At 39.6% G+C, this 17,351-nt stretch overlaps 1 protein-coding gene and 1 long non-coding RNA gene across 5 annotated transcripts in view; one reads left to right on the forward strand and one right to left on the reverse strand.

The window, feature by feature from the left end:
- Positions 1 to 588: 588 nt before the first annotated feature.
- On the reverse strand, positions 589 to 9,556 carry LOC147818762 (uncharacterized). Its single transcript, XR_015437658.1, has 2 exons — positions 9,189 to 9,556; positions 589 to 2,544 (listed from the first exon to the last, which is right to left on the reverse strand). It is a non-coding gene; the product is annotated as an uncharacterized LOC147818762 (long non-coding RNA).
- Positions 6,027 to 17,351, forward strand: part of LOC111659723 (phospholipid-transporting ATPase ABCA1-like) — a 41,595-nt gene continuing 30,270 nt past the window's right edge. For 2 of the 4 annotated variants that reach the window (XM_023412735.2, XM_087175737.1), the window contains exons 1-5: positions 9,610 to 9,768; positions 10,222 to 10,330; positions 11,595 to 11,688; positions 13,118 to 13,259; positions 13,528 to 13,646. In XM_023412735.2, coding sequence (XP_023268503.1) covers positions 10,265 to 10,330; positions 11,595 to 11,688; positions 13,118 to 13,259; positions 13,528 to 13,646 — 421 coding nt within the window. In that variant the 5' untranslated portion in view covers positions 9,610 to 9,768; positions 10,222 to 10,264. Of the gene's footprint in view, positions 6,178 to 9,609; positions 9,769 to 10,221; positions 10,331 to 11,594; positions 11,689 to 13,117; positions 13,260 to 13,527; positions 13,647 to 17,351 lie in introns of those variants that run through there. The other 2 variants (XM_023412733.2, XM_023412734.2) reach the window with 2 other exon arrangements.

Here is a 17,351-nt window from a genome sequence, read left to right on the forward strand (position 1 = left end):
GGTTTCAAATAACAGGTGAATTTTTAGGAGAATCTTTTTATTATTATTATTATTATAAACGTACAAATAGATGTGACACATTTTTTGCAGTGTTGAGTTAAATATAGGCATTCCGGACACCAACCCCCTCCTATCATGCTTCCCTTCATCATACTCTGTGCTGGGGTTACTATCGGACAAATCTCCCCTCCTCCTTCATTCTCTGTGCCGGGGTTACTATCAGACAAATCTCCCATCCTCCTCCTCCTCATCTTCCTCTCATCCTGCCTGTCTGTACCCGCATCATACACACGGACATGTCTGTATGTTCTGTTTTGTTTACCACAGCTACAGTTTTAGGAGCTCGACAATCACAAGGTGGAAACTGTGCCATGTTGCAGCTTCATGTATTCCTGCAAAAAAAAGAAAAAAAGACCGCTGTACATTCTCTGTTGCAGTTTGTGTTCAGGGTTACTATCGGTCAAAGTGGAAATGAGGAAGTGCTCCGTGTTTTAGAAATGAAGTGGGGAAAGAATCCAAGCATTCAAGTTAAAAGGCAGAATCCCAACGACAAAAAAGTAAGTAGTGCTCAACAGACACATTTTCAAGTGAATTAGAAAAACTGTTCAATGAACATTTCAGTGCAAAATAACTGTATTTACACTGAGCCCAAATTCCAAACCTTCAAAATACAAACAGTGTATCCAGTATGGCCAAGATGCCTAGAAGTCCTTTTTCTCAGAAAGAGATTACAGGTTCTTCACCTCATCCTCTCTGCTCAAACTTTGATGTAACAGTGCGACTGTGCTCTATTTTCCACTTTCCCTCGATTTAACATTGACAAGTCTCTCAATTAAAAAGCTATAGTCAGAGATTCTACAGGGACCCTTGAATTGCTTCCAGTGGGTCATGCAGCAAAATGAGGATTAGGCTACTGTCACCCTTATTTCATCCCATAGAACTGATGATGGTGATGTGGAAAGGCCAGGCTTCACAGAGATCAAAGGGCATCTGGGTCCACAATGTAGGTTATTGGCTTAAAGACTATAAATGGTAAAGAACAGTAGCTACTGTGGATTATAGAAAGTGTTTAGGTACCCTCTTTGAATGGTATAGGCAACAGATTAAACATTAAAGTCATTAGTCTTTCAGTCAGGTATAAGATGTCTGGATTTTAGCTTTTCACCAAGTTGGATGAGTGTCCGTGACTCAAAGATTTTAACATTTTTCAGAAGCTAAAAGGATTTTCCTCACAACATTTTACATCTCATCACCTCATTTGAAGATAAGAGCATGGTATTTGAGCGAGTGAATTATCCTAAGCTTGTATTTTGGCTACTTTTAGACAAAGGCTTGTATGAATTTTATCTATGAGAGAAAGATGCAGTGCAGCTTTTGCTTGTGTCAGATATTGAGACAATATTGAAGTCGAATCTGACATTTTAAGTTCTTTCTTGCTAAGATGACTTGGATCAACTTTTAATCAGAAAAAAAGGAGAGGAGCTGATGAATGCTGAAAATTGATGCAGATATAGTGATAGTGATATTGTGCTCAATATGTGCACAAATACAGGCACTCACTGGCATAAAGAACATGGAAAAGGCTTGGATCGACTGCTAATCTGGGTTGCACTGTGTTTAAAGCTTGGCGCTCTTCTGTGTTCTTCATGCCAATGAATGCCTGTACTTATGCACATGTTGAGTGTGTTTCCACTGTTCATTCGTGGTTAAACTCTGGTTCCAACACCAACAAGTCGACCAAGCGTGGATCACAAGCACGCAATATGTGATCTCTAAAAATGACAGTATCATTTCATGACAAATTACTATGAGTTTCACATACTTTATATTTACAAACCAGCCACATTACACTATTTACAGTATAAATCCTCCTTTAAGCAGAACAATCCTAGTTTTCTGCATTTTTCTTTGTGTGTACCAATGTCTTTTCTTCTCCTCAAGAGACCTGCAGTCCACCTGCATGAACATGCTCTCACTCAGTGAACTGTTGCAAGAAGCCCAAGTTTTGGACTTTCCCATTCTCGTTGTCATGTCCCTGCAGCCACAGCCAAGAAAATCCAAGAGCGTTTTAACATCTCAAGTTGGTTCTAGTACAGTGATCCCATAAGCGGTGAGTGTGTAAACTAGCTCATGCTGCGCCAGCCATAACAAACCATTGTTCTCCAGCCAGTGGGAATAACTGCACCTGACAGTTCACTATACGCATAATCACAATGAATAAGCGGTGAACTGATGAACTCAGTAGAGACAGATATTCGTCGGTTTCAAACACTACCCACTTTATAGTCATGCCTTTCCTCTGTCCTTGCAGTATAATTTGATGAAAACGGACTGTTGTTGTATTCATTCTCCGGTTCCAACATTTTGTCCCGGACCAGGCAAAGGTGAACTCTTTGTACTTGTGCATGTTGTTGAGAATCTGTCGTGTGATTTTTGGTAAATTTCATGCTCGCAGTTTAGTGTCCTCAAATGGCCGGGAACAAGACAATGATGCCCCGTTGTCTCCAGGGAGCTGCTGCGTAGCTGACCGCAACCTCTGACCTTCTGAAAGGACAGAAAGAGACAACAGAAAAAACTGTTTACTTCTATGAATCAATGAATCATTATATTGTTCTGATTTGACTCTTTATCGTCTTTTTAAATCCATTAGAAAAAAAAATTAATTTACAGTATTTATCATGTGAAGACAGAATGATAAAATGAAAATATTAAATTTCACATTTTATTATAAATGTATTACTTTTGAATTGTATCATTTAAAAGCAAATTTAATCAATGCCTCTCTTTATAAATGGTTTTATAAATAAATCAATAAAATAGCTGATTAGATTTAACCACTGAGAAGGTCTATGATTATTGAAAGAATCCAGGTTTTCACAGAAAATAATCTGGCCTTTATTAAATAAAAAATGTTATTTTAGAATCAGCAATGGCATGTAACCATTTCAGAAAGCCACAAACTCCTCATATTAGAACTCATTTATATTTTATTCTCTGTAATATGGAACTATTTCTACACCACATTTTTTTCTTCCCAGCTCATTATTTTCAGTGACTCACAGGAAGATTTCAACACCATGAAAATCACCACAGCTTCAGTTTTCCTCAGTAACCCTGAATTCTTCAGATTAAAAAAATATCTATTTTTATGATCCAGTCATATTGGATGATTATCATCCATCTTTATCCATGCAGACAGTTGTTAAAGCTTCTTTTATGGATTAAGTAGCTAATCACTCTGATCAAGGATCCTGTTTTAATGAGACCCCATAGGAGACAACGCTGTACCCCATCCACAGTGGAGGAGAAAACATTTAAATGATGCATGTTTTCCGCCTTATTGCCATGTTTTTCCATCATCCACCTTTTCCTACACTTTCATCTTGTTTCAGCTGCCAGGGACCAAGCACAACACTTGTTAGATTATTTTATGAAAGAATGACCATATTAAATTGAGACTGTGTGAGAGAAGAAATAAAATTCAACTTTCATGAAGAAATACAAGTCGCCTTCTTTGTATCTACAGATTTAAGTGGAAACAGAAAGGAAAAGAATAATTTAGCTGTCCACCATCTTTAAACTAATTGCACCCTTAAGCAAAGCGAACAGAATAAAAGACAGTGGAGGCAGACTAGGCTGGATAATCACTGCCAGATGGTTGTCAGGTTCTTTGTACATTAGTAAGCATGGACTGTATACCAGGCTCCTGAAGCGTCTCACAAATGTCAACAGAAGATAACCATGAAACAAATAGGATTAGAGTTCAGGAGAAATTCTGCTCTTTGTTCTGGGGACTTGGACATGACACAGTCAAAAAGTTAATGATGGTGCAAGTGTGGGTTCAGCTGTGGTTGATTTTTATTTTTGTAAAGGTGGTTTTTCTCTTACAGTATGCAGTGCAAAGTCATAACGCACTGTATGTACCATGGTGGAGAGGAGTAAGACCTGCAGCGAATGTTACAACCAGCCAGATGAACCATCCATTGTTGTTCTATTTGATGCACCACTGAGTTGCTTTGACTTAAAACATGCATGATAACACAAGGGGTGTCCGGTGTGCAGCCTGGTGTCCCCTCTCCCTCCTGACCCCAACTGTGTCTTTATGAACTGAAAATTACTCTTGTGGTCCCTCAGAAGAGCTTTTTGAGCTCTGTATAATCTGGTGCTGGTGGCAGGCGGCCACTCCGTCGGACAAACATGAACCAGCCAGGCGCTGGTGTCTGGTGACATGTAAAGTGTTTACCGTCACTCCTGAACAGAATGTTGTTGGACAGCAGAGTGGTCCTGTTATCCAGAGGCCACATCAGGACAGTCATGTAATTGTTTAGCCACATGCAGTGGGACACTTCAATGGAACAAGCAATAAGACAGTGGAAAACTGAGTGCATTTTAATTTCATGCAGAAGAACACACTGGCGCTGCAAAACAGGTTGTATTAATTGTTCTTGATTCTTGTCTTGAATATTCATGTCTCACAAAAAGTCTGAACGGGCAATGATTTAGTAACTCTAATCTGTGCACGTCTTTACATTCATGCACGTCCTGTGTAATGTAAAGTACAGTCATGTATCATTCAATGATCAAAGTGAAGGTAATTGTCCAATTGAAGGTCAAGAATGACCAGGAGTGACAACGATTCACAATTCAACAACAACTGATGTACATGCATTGTGCATTGCTGTAAGCATCACTGCACGTGGCCTGCTGTCTTTGCCCAGCTGAGTTCTGAGTTCTAAGTTTGATGGATGAAAGCAGCAAGTGCAAATGAAGCAATGATAAGTTCACATCTATCCATCCATTTTATAAGCAGCTTATCTTGTTCAGGGTCACGGAGGGCTGAAGCCTATTCCAGCACACATTGGGTGAGAGACAAGGTACACGAAGGATCTGTCACAGGGCTAACACAAATACAGACACATATCTGCATTCACACTCGCCTACAGAAATTCGTTTTAGAAAGAAGAAATAGGAAGAGGATGCATGGAGACTTGGGCAGACAAGACTGATAGAGTGTTACAGTTCGAATAATATAATATAATATAATATAATATAATATAATATAATATAATATAATATAATATAATATAATATAATATAATCCTCTCAACTATGTACCATCTCCTGCTGTGAATATTCAAGTTACAATACAGATGATACACATATGTTGCAAACACACAGTGGGCATGATACATGACCCCAAAACCGCCTGGTTGTAGGGCACAGAGGACAACAACCTTTGTCCCCAAGGCAGTTCAGCTCCTCAACTCACAACCATCCCTGTCCTCTGCTCACCCCGCAAGCCCCCCTCCCCCGACTCTGACACACACTCAGACTTGGGTCAGGCACTGAACACTTCTGTTGCACATACACAGATACTGTGACTTTCACATTGACTTTGCTATACCCGATGTAACACAGTTTTTTTTTTATTGCACTAAAATTACCTTTTCATGTTGTTAATTTTTACCATGATGTGTACAGCTTTTTATTTGCACTAGTGATGGCATTCTGTCATGCCATTCCCATTATCATAGTATCACAGGTTATTGTTTTTTGCATGTCATGTCACTGTCCTTGTTTTAATGTGTACAGTTCTGGTTATGTTTTTATGGGTCTTTTTGTGTGTTTCTATGTCATTGCCTTTATAATGTGTAGAATCCTTGTAGTATACTTCTCTATGTGACTTTCAAATTCCCCCCATGGGAAAAATATTAATTTTGAATGATAATTATGATGATGGATATAACCTTAGTAGTAGAGGTAAAAGTAGTTTTACTCCAAAGGTAGAACCAGTAGTAATTTAATATTTTCTTACAACCTTCTTGAGCCAGACAGTAATTGAAAAGCTGTGCAATGCACTGATGAGGCTGTGAGGTGTTGCTGGCCCTTTAAGAGATGTTTTGACGCCGCACGTGCTTGCCTTATACGGGAGCAGCAACAAACGGTGACCGATAGTTACCTCTGCTGCTCTCTCTGCTCTGCTCCGCATCGAGCAGCGCTATAAAAGCCTGCTGGAGGAAAAAAAAACAGTTTTGTCAGACACTGAGACAGAGCACCGGAGGAACGTGGAGGAGGAGTACAGTTTTTTCACCATTTATAAAGTTATGTTCTGGATGACGGATTTTAATTTATGAAAAGAGAAGGAGTGGATATTCACACCGTTCAGGATCAAGGTCGGTGAGTGTGGAGTTTTATGTTGAGTTTTTCTGTGCGGGATTTGTGAGTTTCTTTGTTGGAGTAACAAAGAGATGTATGCCACCGTGTGATAGCTAAAACATATTTTTGTATCACTTTATGCTAACTTAATATTCTGTGTGTGGTTTTGAGTAATTTCATGTCAAAAAGTAAAATATTTTTGGTCTTGAATGCGAATTACATCCCGATAATTATTAGCAGAGTTTTGTGATTTTCCTCGTTTTAACGTCACAAAGTTAAATGAGAACTGCAGTGTGCTGAATGGACATTACACGTTCGAAGCAATGTTGTTGTTTTGGTAATATGACAAGTGTTTTCCTTGCTGGTTTTTGCTCTTTTATCATGCATGTCAGTATCCTCTTCGTCCGTCTTTGAGTAGTAACGTCAAGGTATTTAGCCTATAGCTAACGCATGGCTTCCGGTGAGGTATCCCAAAAAATAAAAGCCTCTTTGTTGCAACGTCGTTGTAAGACACAGATTATCAACCCAGAAGAAAAAAGAGGTGGAAAGGATATATATTGTGTTTCTCTCTCTTGTTTGTCTTTAAAGTAAAAATTTTTAAAGGTAACAGGAGATCGCATAACTACCTGCTGACAGGTAGTTTCAAGTCTTGTTTGTTGCAGCTTTAATTCTGAAGGCTCATTCGCCTGACTTGTAGATGCATATGGCTAACTTGACGCTGCTGTAGCTCAGCATCGCGACGCTGAATGACCGACAGTAACCTCAGTTCAACAGAACAATTAAAACATAAGCATATAAGTCAGTCAGTCAGTCAGTCAGACGATGAATTTTGACTATCTGTCATAGTGTTGACATTTGGTCACAATGCAAAAGAAAAGATAGCCCTTTGTGACTGTTAACTGTAGCCTGTTTTTCTTTTCATTTCTGTTTTGTTTTGTTCTTTTTTTCGAAGATGTGCGCGGAGACAGCGTAGTAATGTGTTGTATTAGTGTTTTTTTTTTTTTTTTTTTAAATATCAATGTGCATGTATGCAGTTGAGCTGCGACGTCGACGAAAAGCATATGCTTTCTGTTTTCATTCGAACTGTCTCTTTCATGCAAAAGCATCGACGGACTTACATCGTCTTTTTCGTCATGACAAAAGTGAATTGTTTTTCTGTTGACCAGCTTTCTATTTTTAAATGACCTGTCATGTGTGTTGAGAAAACAAGGGAGACAATGGAGTTGAGAAAAAAAATCCTATACGAGTGTGATAACACGTGAGCGAGGATTGATGGTAAACAAGTCGAAAAATGAGAAAAAGAGTGTGGACCACTAGAGGCGCCCTGGCTCTGCACCATTTGGGCTGCTCAACACTCAGCAGATAAAAACCCCCTCACTTCTGCATGCGATGTATTACCATCAGTGTTTACCAGAATCATATGGAGGAGAACTCAGAAAGCTACTCAGATACAAAAATGAACGATGATAATCAGGTCCTAAAATCCGAAATTAACATGTACACATGGTGTTTTGTTGCGATATCAAACCAAAAATAAGGATATCCTATAATTATGAGGGAAGAAAAAATAAAATCAATTAAATGTACGTCAAACGTGGCAAAGGTGTAAATTGTATACACTGATATCCACCCACACACGCAGCAATTTCGCAGACGACAGAATGGGAATGTAATTGGTGTTTTGTTGTTTTTTATCCTCATTCATTTCATAGGATTTGTATAGAAGTGTAGTGGAATACACGCGGGAAAAATCAATCAACTGTATAAATAAAGAAGATGTTGATTTTTGACCAAAGCTTGTGCAAATAACCTGATCTGCTCTTGCAGTTATTTATTCAGTGGAATTGAAAGAATTGTGCTGTTGTTGATTGTTTCTTTGGATTATATGTCTATCAGTAAGCCCACAGCAGGTATTTTACATTGTCTCTCAATGAAACAGTTGCTGTGAGTGCTCACATGAAATAGAGTGACTCATAGAGAAAACAGATGTACCAGAACAGCAGATAGTGTAGGTCACTGGTGTTTGTTGATCTCAAAGTTCCTGTTGGTTTTTTTATTGCAACATATTATACATTCCAGTGGATTTATTTAATGCAGCCAACTGCATGTCACAGTGAAAAAATCTGTGTGCTGCAGCTGAGTTACTGGTATTAAAAATGAAAGGTTAACATATGTAATTATATTTTATTTTGTATTGATTCCTAATGTGACGTCTTTTTGGCCATCCCCATTGGTAGAGGGGGGAATTATTTAATGCTAGAGGACATAAAGTCTGGCAGTGAATTTATAAATGAGTTTCACCTTGTAAGTAAGTGGATACTGCTGGACTAATGGTTGGATGTGATTACAGTATCATTATGACTGCATTAGAAAAAAAGTGGTGTAAAAACCATAGAAAACTGGATTAAATGTTTCATTAGGGAAGATCTTTTTTTCATCCCACAAGCAAATTATCAGTGCAGAACATCATGTTTGAACATAACTGTGTCCTTGACATGGTTGTGCTGTTATTCCACTCTCTACCAATCAGTTTTATTCTGTATAAAGGACATGCAATATAACAAACAGGATGGCCTTGGCCCTTTGTCTAAAGATTTCCAACTTCAGCTCCAAGTTTCCCAACACACTTGAAGTAACAGAGTCAAAAATTTGTCATTAGTTTTTGTATAGAGTTGTATGACATTTAGGGATATACACGTAGTATTTAAGTTAATTACCTCTTTATGAATATAAGAAGGGGGAAATACATTTCACAACTACATTATATACATTACATAAATATCCTCCTCATGTGCTGCAAATCACGATGACCTTAACAAGGAGCTAAGGGTCTCAGTCTTTACTGTGTTACCTGATTTATCTCTTGACGGCCAGTTGTCTGTCTCAGAAAGCAGGATTACAAAATTAGCTGGAGAACTCCATGTTCTGATTTGTGGGGCTTTCAGGTTTTATTTACTATTCAGTTAAGAAAGGAATTTATTTTCTGTAGAAAAAGAAACACAAAATGACAAAATTGCAATAAGTCTCCTTACTGGCATTTGTTGTCTGAAGGATGGGCTTGATGCAGGTCCTATCAGAGCGTGTTGCATAAAACGAGTCAGAATACAAATCCAAGGACTTTTGAATCTGCAAATAGAATAAAACCCATGAAAAAAAAGTGTGTGCCCCACACAGGCTGCCGTACTGGATGAATCACATGTCATTTAATAATGCTGACAAAGCCTAAAGTCTATCAGAGAAAAAGGTGTAGAAGTGTATCTGTTTGTCACAGTGCTTTGAGTAAACCCACCGGTGCTGTTTAATCAGCGGATTGTTTTGTTTAGATTGAACATTAGGGATGGGAGTTTGAAGTGATATTGAGCTGTGAACATGAGGAAATTTCGTGATGATGAAAGGATTGCCAACGACTTTCACCACTTGAAAACTGCCCACCTCCCACTCATCCTCCCGGCTGGACTGCAGCTTGACCTTTGAACAGATGACTCTACATCAAGTGGAGCTCAGTCTGCAGTGGTTAGCAGCCTTCCTCAGTCATCAGTCGACTTCATGTGCTGAGTGTTCCTGCACTTTAGGCTGGTCCGCATTTCAGAGTGAAACGGTTTTCTTCAATAGGTGAATCTGTTGTCATAATAATTTTCTGTCAGCAATGGTTCTTTGTTTGTTGTTGTTTAAATTTTTTTTTTAAGAATAACATGATAACCAGCTAGGTAATGCTTGTTGTGTTCCTGTTTGCCTCTTTTCCTTGATGATTGTCGTCACAGTATTTCGATTTTGAAAATTTCTGCTTTTGACGTGATTGCTTTTCTTGTCCTGTTGTGGCATGATCCCCTGGACGTTACAGCCATACTTTGTGCTCCTTAATGTTGGGTGCAACGATTTTCTGTTCTGTTTTCACATTATTTTTGTGCGTCATTATGCATGGGTAAACCACATCTTTCTCCATAGGAACAAAGCTTTCACAGTGTGGAAAGTGGTATTTGCTGACTTTGAGTGCTAGTTTTGCCTGTTGGGCATTTACATGTTTGCAGTTATTGACCCTCTGCCCCTGTCTTTTTGGGTTCTCAGTGAGGAGCTGGAGCGTGCTCAGCGAGGTTAGGAAGACGGCAAAATGGCAGTCTCCACTCAACTGGGTTTACTGCTTTGGAAAAACTTCACCTACCGACGGAGACAGACTGTAAGTATGAGTGTTTCAAAATGACTGACTCACAAGAACAATGGACTGGATGAGTGCACAGTAAATTATGTACCTGGTTGTTTGTTTTATGGGTTTACTTCTTTTATTCCACTTTTTCTAAAATAATTTTTCATCCCTTATGAGTGTTTCTGTGATCAGAGGTTTTCACTTTTCAACGCTGTGTTCAGTATCACATATTTACGTAATGTATTATAGCAGCTTTTTAGGTCCGTCGAAAAAAAAAAAGACTTTCAAAAATCAAAATGGAGGGTTTCTATTTTCAGTTCTCTTGTATGACTTCCCATAAATGGTTTGTCTCAGTCACATTTTCAGGGAGTCGACTTTGAATCAGACATAATCTTTCCAGTATCACATGACTTCATCATAAAGGCAGTACAAAGGCCTTCTACATGTTTATACTTTTCCTCATTAATATGCATGGATCCAATGTGTATGCAGCCCACAACAATGGAAATGATGTAATTCTGCTGCAGGCCACTTGGACTGAAAAGCCTTACAGTTTACAGATAACTGAGTCATTCAAAGATGTGACGATGCCACATTTACATGTCAAAACATTATCCAGTTACCATTTTGTCTTGGTTGATGCCCACACACTCAAAGTCATGTGAATCAAATTCAGTTCCAAGCTGCAGCATAGTACTTCTTTATATGTGAGGAGGCTCATCTGCATACAATTAAGCCAGTTGTTCATCAAGCAGAAACCTTTCCTCAAAGTGACGGCTGTGGCTGCTTGACTTTCGGTCCAATTATTTTCAACAAAGGGCTACAGTGCCTTTTCTAAGACAGTGTGTTTGTTCTTTATCCCCACGCTGCATGTCTGCCATGCTGGTTAAGGCTGAGACTCAGGCAGCTGAAGTGGAGGGGCCATATGGAGCAGATGGACAAACACAAAGTCCTCTAAACCCTGCAGACCTCTTTCTCTCTGTCTCCCCTAATTAACCCATATACTTTACCCAGACCCATGGTGGGATTACTGTTTATAAAGTACAACAGCTGACAGACCCCTCCACACACACACACACACACACACACACACACACACACACACACACACACACACACACACACACACACGCGCGTGCGCACACAACTCAGGATGATGTTTTTTTCCTTCTCTTCTTCTAAAGCAGTAAAGATGAACTTAGTTGAACTGATTGACTCATCTTTTACACAACATGTACCACGAGGGTACATGTCTTTAATTTGCTTGATTAACATCCTTTTTGTCTTCCTCTCTTAGATCCAGCTGCTTATTGAGATCATCTGGCCCCTGTTCATCTTCTTCATCCTGATCTCGGTCCGAATACATTATCCGCCCTACGAGCAACATGAATGTAAGCAGACCTTAAGGGAGGGAGGGAGGGAGGGAGAGAGACACGACATTAAAAGTGATTTAATCTCAGAAGAATATTTTTTACATGCAAATTTTAATACTACTGATGATAATTATTCTGTTATGCTATTGTTATAATACATTGTCAGTTTGTAGATAAAGTGTTTGCCTCTTGGTTCTTGGTAAGTTCAGCATGTTAGTCATCCAAGGTTTCCATGTTATTGTCACAGAAGTCACAGAAGGATCTGTTGGATTTGTCAATATTTGTTTGCACTGTGTGAACATGTGATAGACCCTCAGCTCCTGGAAAAGAATTACAGTATCATTCGTTGCCAGAGCCAATTTCACAACTGTGACCACGTTTCAACTCAATAAGATTATCACTGGTCGAAAGCACACACTCACACAAAAAAAAAAAAAAATCGTATCAGCTCTTCAAAATATTTTTTTTTACTTTTGGAAAGGCAGGGTTTCCCAAGAGACATTTCTTCCATTGCTATTCATTTATTTAAGTTCTTACAGGTATTTTGTTGTAAACTCGTTCAGATAAGTTTCATTTTGTACACGTGATTTCCGAGTTTTAGCAGAGTCAATAAGAGATTTTAGCCTGTTTTATGCCTGTTCACAAACACAGACTTACAGCACCGACTTTTGAACCGACCAGGTGTGGTTATGTAATCACTATGAGCTCGCATTTGATCGATCTGTTGACCACCAAACCAGTTCCCCTATTTGGAACAAAATCATTGGTACCATATCCCAGTGTATCACAAATCAGTCCAAACCTAGTTTAACCCAGTGAACTCTAAGAAGTATGTCAACTTCCTGACCCACTTGTCACTTGTATGCTTATCTTTTCTATAGCTAGTATACCTCCGTAAATTGCAGCAGTAGCAGTAAAATCAGCTGATTAGAGCCCATACAATCGAGCCCAAAGTTAAAGTCAGCACTTTTTAAAGCTGATTCCAAAGGCAGTGGCGGCCGCGGTCTGTGTGTTATAGCTTGCATAGGTTATAATTTGCTGGAAATCTTATTTTTGCAATGTGAAAACTCTTTTGAACGGTTCCCGGATCTGTGGGAATGTTCTGCACATGTAATTTCAGCTCCGTAGCAAATACAGTGTCTAGTGTTGGTGTTTGCACAGATAAACTAACGATCTCTTGACTGTCGTTATAACAGCAGACATGATTATTTACGGACAGTGGAGTAGTTTTTAGTGGGTGAATATTTTTTTTGAGAGTAAAGTGCAAGAACTTGTTACTGAGACAACACTCTTGGGAGCATTCAACTGATTTGCAAGAATGACAAATATCCAAATATTCTTCTCCACTTAGGTCTAACGATGTATGTAAATGTGGACCTCCCCTCTTTGTTACTTCCATTTAATTCCAAACTTAAAACTTATCATACTTGTATGCTTATTTTTCCAGGCCATTTCCCGAACAAGGCCATGCCCTCAGCGGGTACTCTCCCCTGGGTACAAGGCATCATCTGTAACGCCAACAACCCCTGCTTCCGCAATCCTACCCCTGGAGAGAGTCCCGGGGTGGTGGGAAACTTCAATGATTCTATGTGAGTAACATGACCTTCATACTTATTCATAGTTAAACCGATACACTGCTGTGATGGATTCAAAGTATTCACTCAGTGCAAAGGAAAAAACAGTTTTGTCTGACTTTGTAGTAACATTATTTTTTTAATCTTTTATCAACATTATATAATTCAAATTCATTCTTTTACAAAAATGAGAGGACATCCTCTCAGGCTTTTAAATTATCCAGTGATGTGAAATAGTGTGTCTATCTGTGTCTCTTTCTTCTCTCTCTGCGGACATGATCAGAATCTCCCGTTTGTTCAACGATGCCAAGAAGATCCTGCTGTACACTCAGAACGATAAGAGCTATGAGGGCTACAGGGGACTGCTGAGGGCCCTCAGAAAGCTGCAGAAGAACACTGCCGGTAAGGAACACACATTTGACTATCAGCTTGTTTTGTGTTTTATTAAGTTGTTGAATGACCAGCTGATTGATCAGTGAACAAAAAGCTGAGTAGTAACTTACTCAAACAAGATAAAGTTCACTTCTGCAGTGTAGCAGCTTAGTAAGCTGATGTTCGCTCTGAGTCCTCAGGGGGGCTGTTGAGGGTGTAACGTATCCCTTTCTTATCACTGTCTGCCAGCCCTGGTGGGCCCATCTTCTAAAAGCTCTTGTGACGTGTTAATGGTGGTTGTCCAAGCCAGGAAAAAACAGAAAGTTGTGCACCACCCTGACAGCCGAGTACAATCACAGCACAGATCTGTCAGTAAAATGCCAAGTTGTCCTGACTGCAATATTGCTGCTTCCTGTGTACGAGGACAGACCACAGAAGCTTTCTACCACTGATAAAGTGCACGCTAGTTCACAGACTCTGTTATCAATTTTACCGACACATTCAAATGTTATCTTAAATATTAGTGCTAAGGTTTCTGTTTCATCATCATGGCTGCGGCTGTTGCGGAGCAGAGAAAGATCGTCTTTCTAAAATAACATCTTGTTTATGCCCCCACTGTGCTGACTCAGTCAAAGCAACCTGAAAATAGGAAAGAGGGCTGCATTGAACTCTGCACCTACTTTACTTCACTTGAAGAGAGGTCACACAAACACATTAACTTTGCTCAGAAAAGATTCTGCTCAGGAAAAAGATTTTCATTTAAATTCAGTACCCATTGCTCTGATGTGGGAGGCATGCTGGGAGCAGTCTCTGTTTTCCAGTCAACAATGTTTACAAAGAAAACCAGGACAAAAAGAAAAAGGAAAACATGTTATGAAAAAGCCTTAATACTGTATAAAATGGAAGATAATAAGACAAGGAAGGGCATTACCAGGCAGGGTGCAGGAACAGTAAACAACAGTGACATAACCACTGACCTTAGTTAATTGCTAAAGTGAAATGAGGGAGTCTAATTAGACTGTGCGTTTTTTTTTTTTTGTTCCATTAATGTTGCATTGCTCTAGCAATATTTCTCTCATACTCATGTGATAATCAGTCCATTTGCTTTCTATAAATAGAAGGGTATTAGCTCGCTTTCACATCAGACCCTAATGTAAGAGTATATTGAGCAGAGTCTAACATCAGAAATTATGCAACAAAGCAGAATAATCAAGGTTTTTGTTGTTTTGGCTTCCGTCTGCTCTGTTAGCCAAGAGCTACAGTTTATTTTCCATTGCTCCCTACAAAGAATAGCATGGCCTAAAAAAACAGCGACATTTCACGATTTTGCTGTCATTCTGCTCCATCTTGTTTGCAGTATCCATTACAGGCCAGTAACAGCCAGTGATAGATCTTCTTATCTGATATTAATGGGTCATTACATTTAAACTGCACTGAGCAGAGCCAGGGTTCTGCCTTTTTTATTTTTTCCTAATTAATTTTTTATGTAAAATTTTTTATTCAGGAGCTTTTATTATTTTAACGAGGCTTCGGTGCATCTGTGCACTCCATCACAATTGATTTCTAAATGCACAGTGGTCTAAAAATACTCAATCCCATATGCACATTCCACTCAGTATTTGTCTGTAATCCACGTGAGGGAATGCACTGATGTAGCATGGGGACGGTCATGATGCAGGAGACCGCAAACAGAGCTGCAGCTGCAGAGTGATGCTATGGGAATAACAGCATGGATCAAAGAGCCCCTCACGTGTCTGTTAATAATTCAGCAACTGACAGGGTCAGCAAATGAGATTTGCATTGACATGGAAGTGGGGGCTGGGAAAGGTCAGGGAGCGGTATGAGCTTTTCGCCTATAGCATAACTACATCTGTTTCTGTTTTTTGATCAGGTCTAATGCATTTCTGCTGTATGAGACGGTACACACAACGAACATCAACAAAAAGAAACAAAAACAAAACATTTTGAGAACAGCGTCATGCAACATTTTTGAAGGGGGGGGGGGGTTCTTACTACCAATATCATATCAGATGAGAGAAAAAATATGCTCCTATGCCACAGGTTTTTTTTTGTCTTATATTCCCATCTTTCTTTTCACAAAAGTGAAGCTGAGAGTGGAATTGCATAATAGAGAAGAACATCTTATATTTTTAGCCTTTCACCACCTTCATATTTTATCTGGCTGACTGCCTTAAAAGACTCCATTTGATTCAGAGGCTTGACATGTCTGAGTCTGATCTTTTAAAATGGAGACTGCTGAATTTCCCTGTGCTGCCTTTTTCTTGATTTTTATAAATCGAGTTTTCACAGACACACAAAAACACAAACAGATCCTCGTATCTCTATCGCCATAAGGAACCTCAAGGACTACATTCATCCCTTATCAGTATAACCATAAACAGCCCCACACATCTACCTGAACCGTGTCTTTAACCTCAGCCTAATGTCTGTAACCTAAAAATAGCATCACATCTCAGACACGTACTGATTTAGAAGGTCTGAAACGCAAATGAGCTCTCACGGACAGCTCACTCCCACTCAGACATACAATCCAACAAGTTATTTTCCCTCCAAGCCTCCACATCAAAACAGCTCACCCATCACACAGCCATTTTGTGAGTTGATATCTCTGCTCTCAGAATTCATGCAGCAGCCATCTTTTGTTGCTCTGACTGCCAAGCCATTCATTCGTCTACTACTATTAAATGTTGTGGTAAATTTTGGAATATGCACCTTACGTCTACAGGAATTACAAGCTGTCTGTGGGCGAGGTTTGCCACTGATGACACTGGTTGTTAAGGCGTGTGATGTCAGTGCTATTTAATTTAAAACAGGATCGGCACAACCTTAAGCGTGTGCAGACTTGTACGTGTTAATTTAGGACTTACCTTTGTATCCAGCTGGCTCCAACATAGGAAAAACACACACACACAAACAAACACAGATAAGGTTTGTAACTTCTTACGTTGTCTTGCTTCAACAGACGTTTCCGTCCCTGATAAGTCTGGGGATTTAGACCACTTATGCAGTGCAGCTAATGACACACACAGATAAGATAAAACAAGGAAATCAAATACACACATAGACACACAAAAGCACCTTTGCTGACTACACAAATAATGCTTGACTTTCCATTTTAACAAGGTTGCACCATCTTGTCTGGTGTATCCTCAAGGGCTGTTGGATGCAGTGCACCATGGGAGCTTTGACTTCCTACTGGGACATTGATTAGACCTTATTAGCACTCTCCGGTTGGTCACCCCTGAGAGTTGAGGTCACATGCATGCACACACAGGCACAGGTGCACAGTTACACACACACACACACACACACACACACACACACACACACACACACACACACACAGAGGCCAATGGAGAGTCAAAACGATAGGGATGTCTGCATAACACACGCTCATACCTCAAACACAAATGGCACACGCTGTGGTGCACAACCATGGAAGCAGTAAGGGAGAGCGACATTACACATGATGCACTCCCCCGGCTCACAGAAACACACTGTTCTCTTTCACTTCCTCCCAGAGGATGCTCAGTTCAGTCAAACCAAAGTGTTTCCTGTTTGTCTGTCTGTCTGTGTGTGTGTGTTTGTGTGTGTGTGTGTGTGTGTGTGTGTGTGTGTGTGTATGTGTGTGTGTGTGTAAGTGGTTGTCATCTGATAGCTATAAAAGATAGAAAGTAGAAAAAGACTTACGGGAGATTAAGGGAAGGGAGGGGA

The sequence above is a fragment of the Seriola lalandi genome, unplaced genomic scaffold (assembly GCF_002814215.2).
Source record: "Seriola lalandi dorsalis isolate HSWRI2012SDOR001 ecotype SW California unplaced genomic scaffold, Sedor1 jcf7180002054486, whole genome shotgun sequence".
NCBI classification, from domain to species: domain Eukaryota; kingdom Metazoa; phylum Chordata; class Actinopteri; order Carangiformes; family Carangidae; genus Seriola; species Seriola lalandi.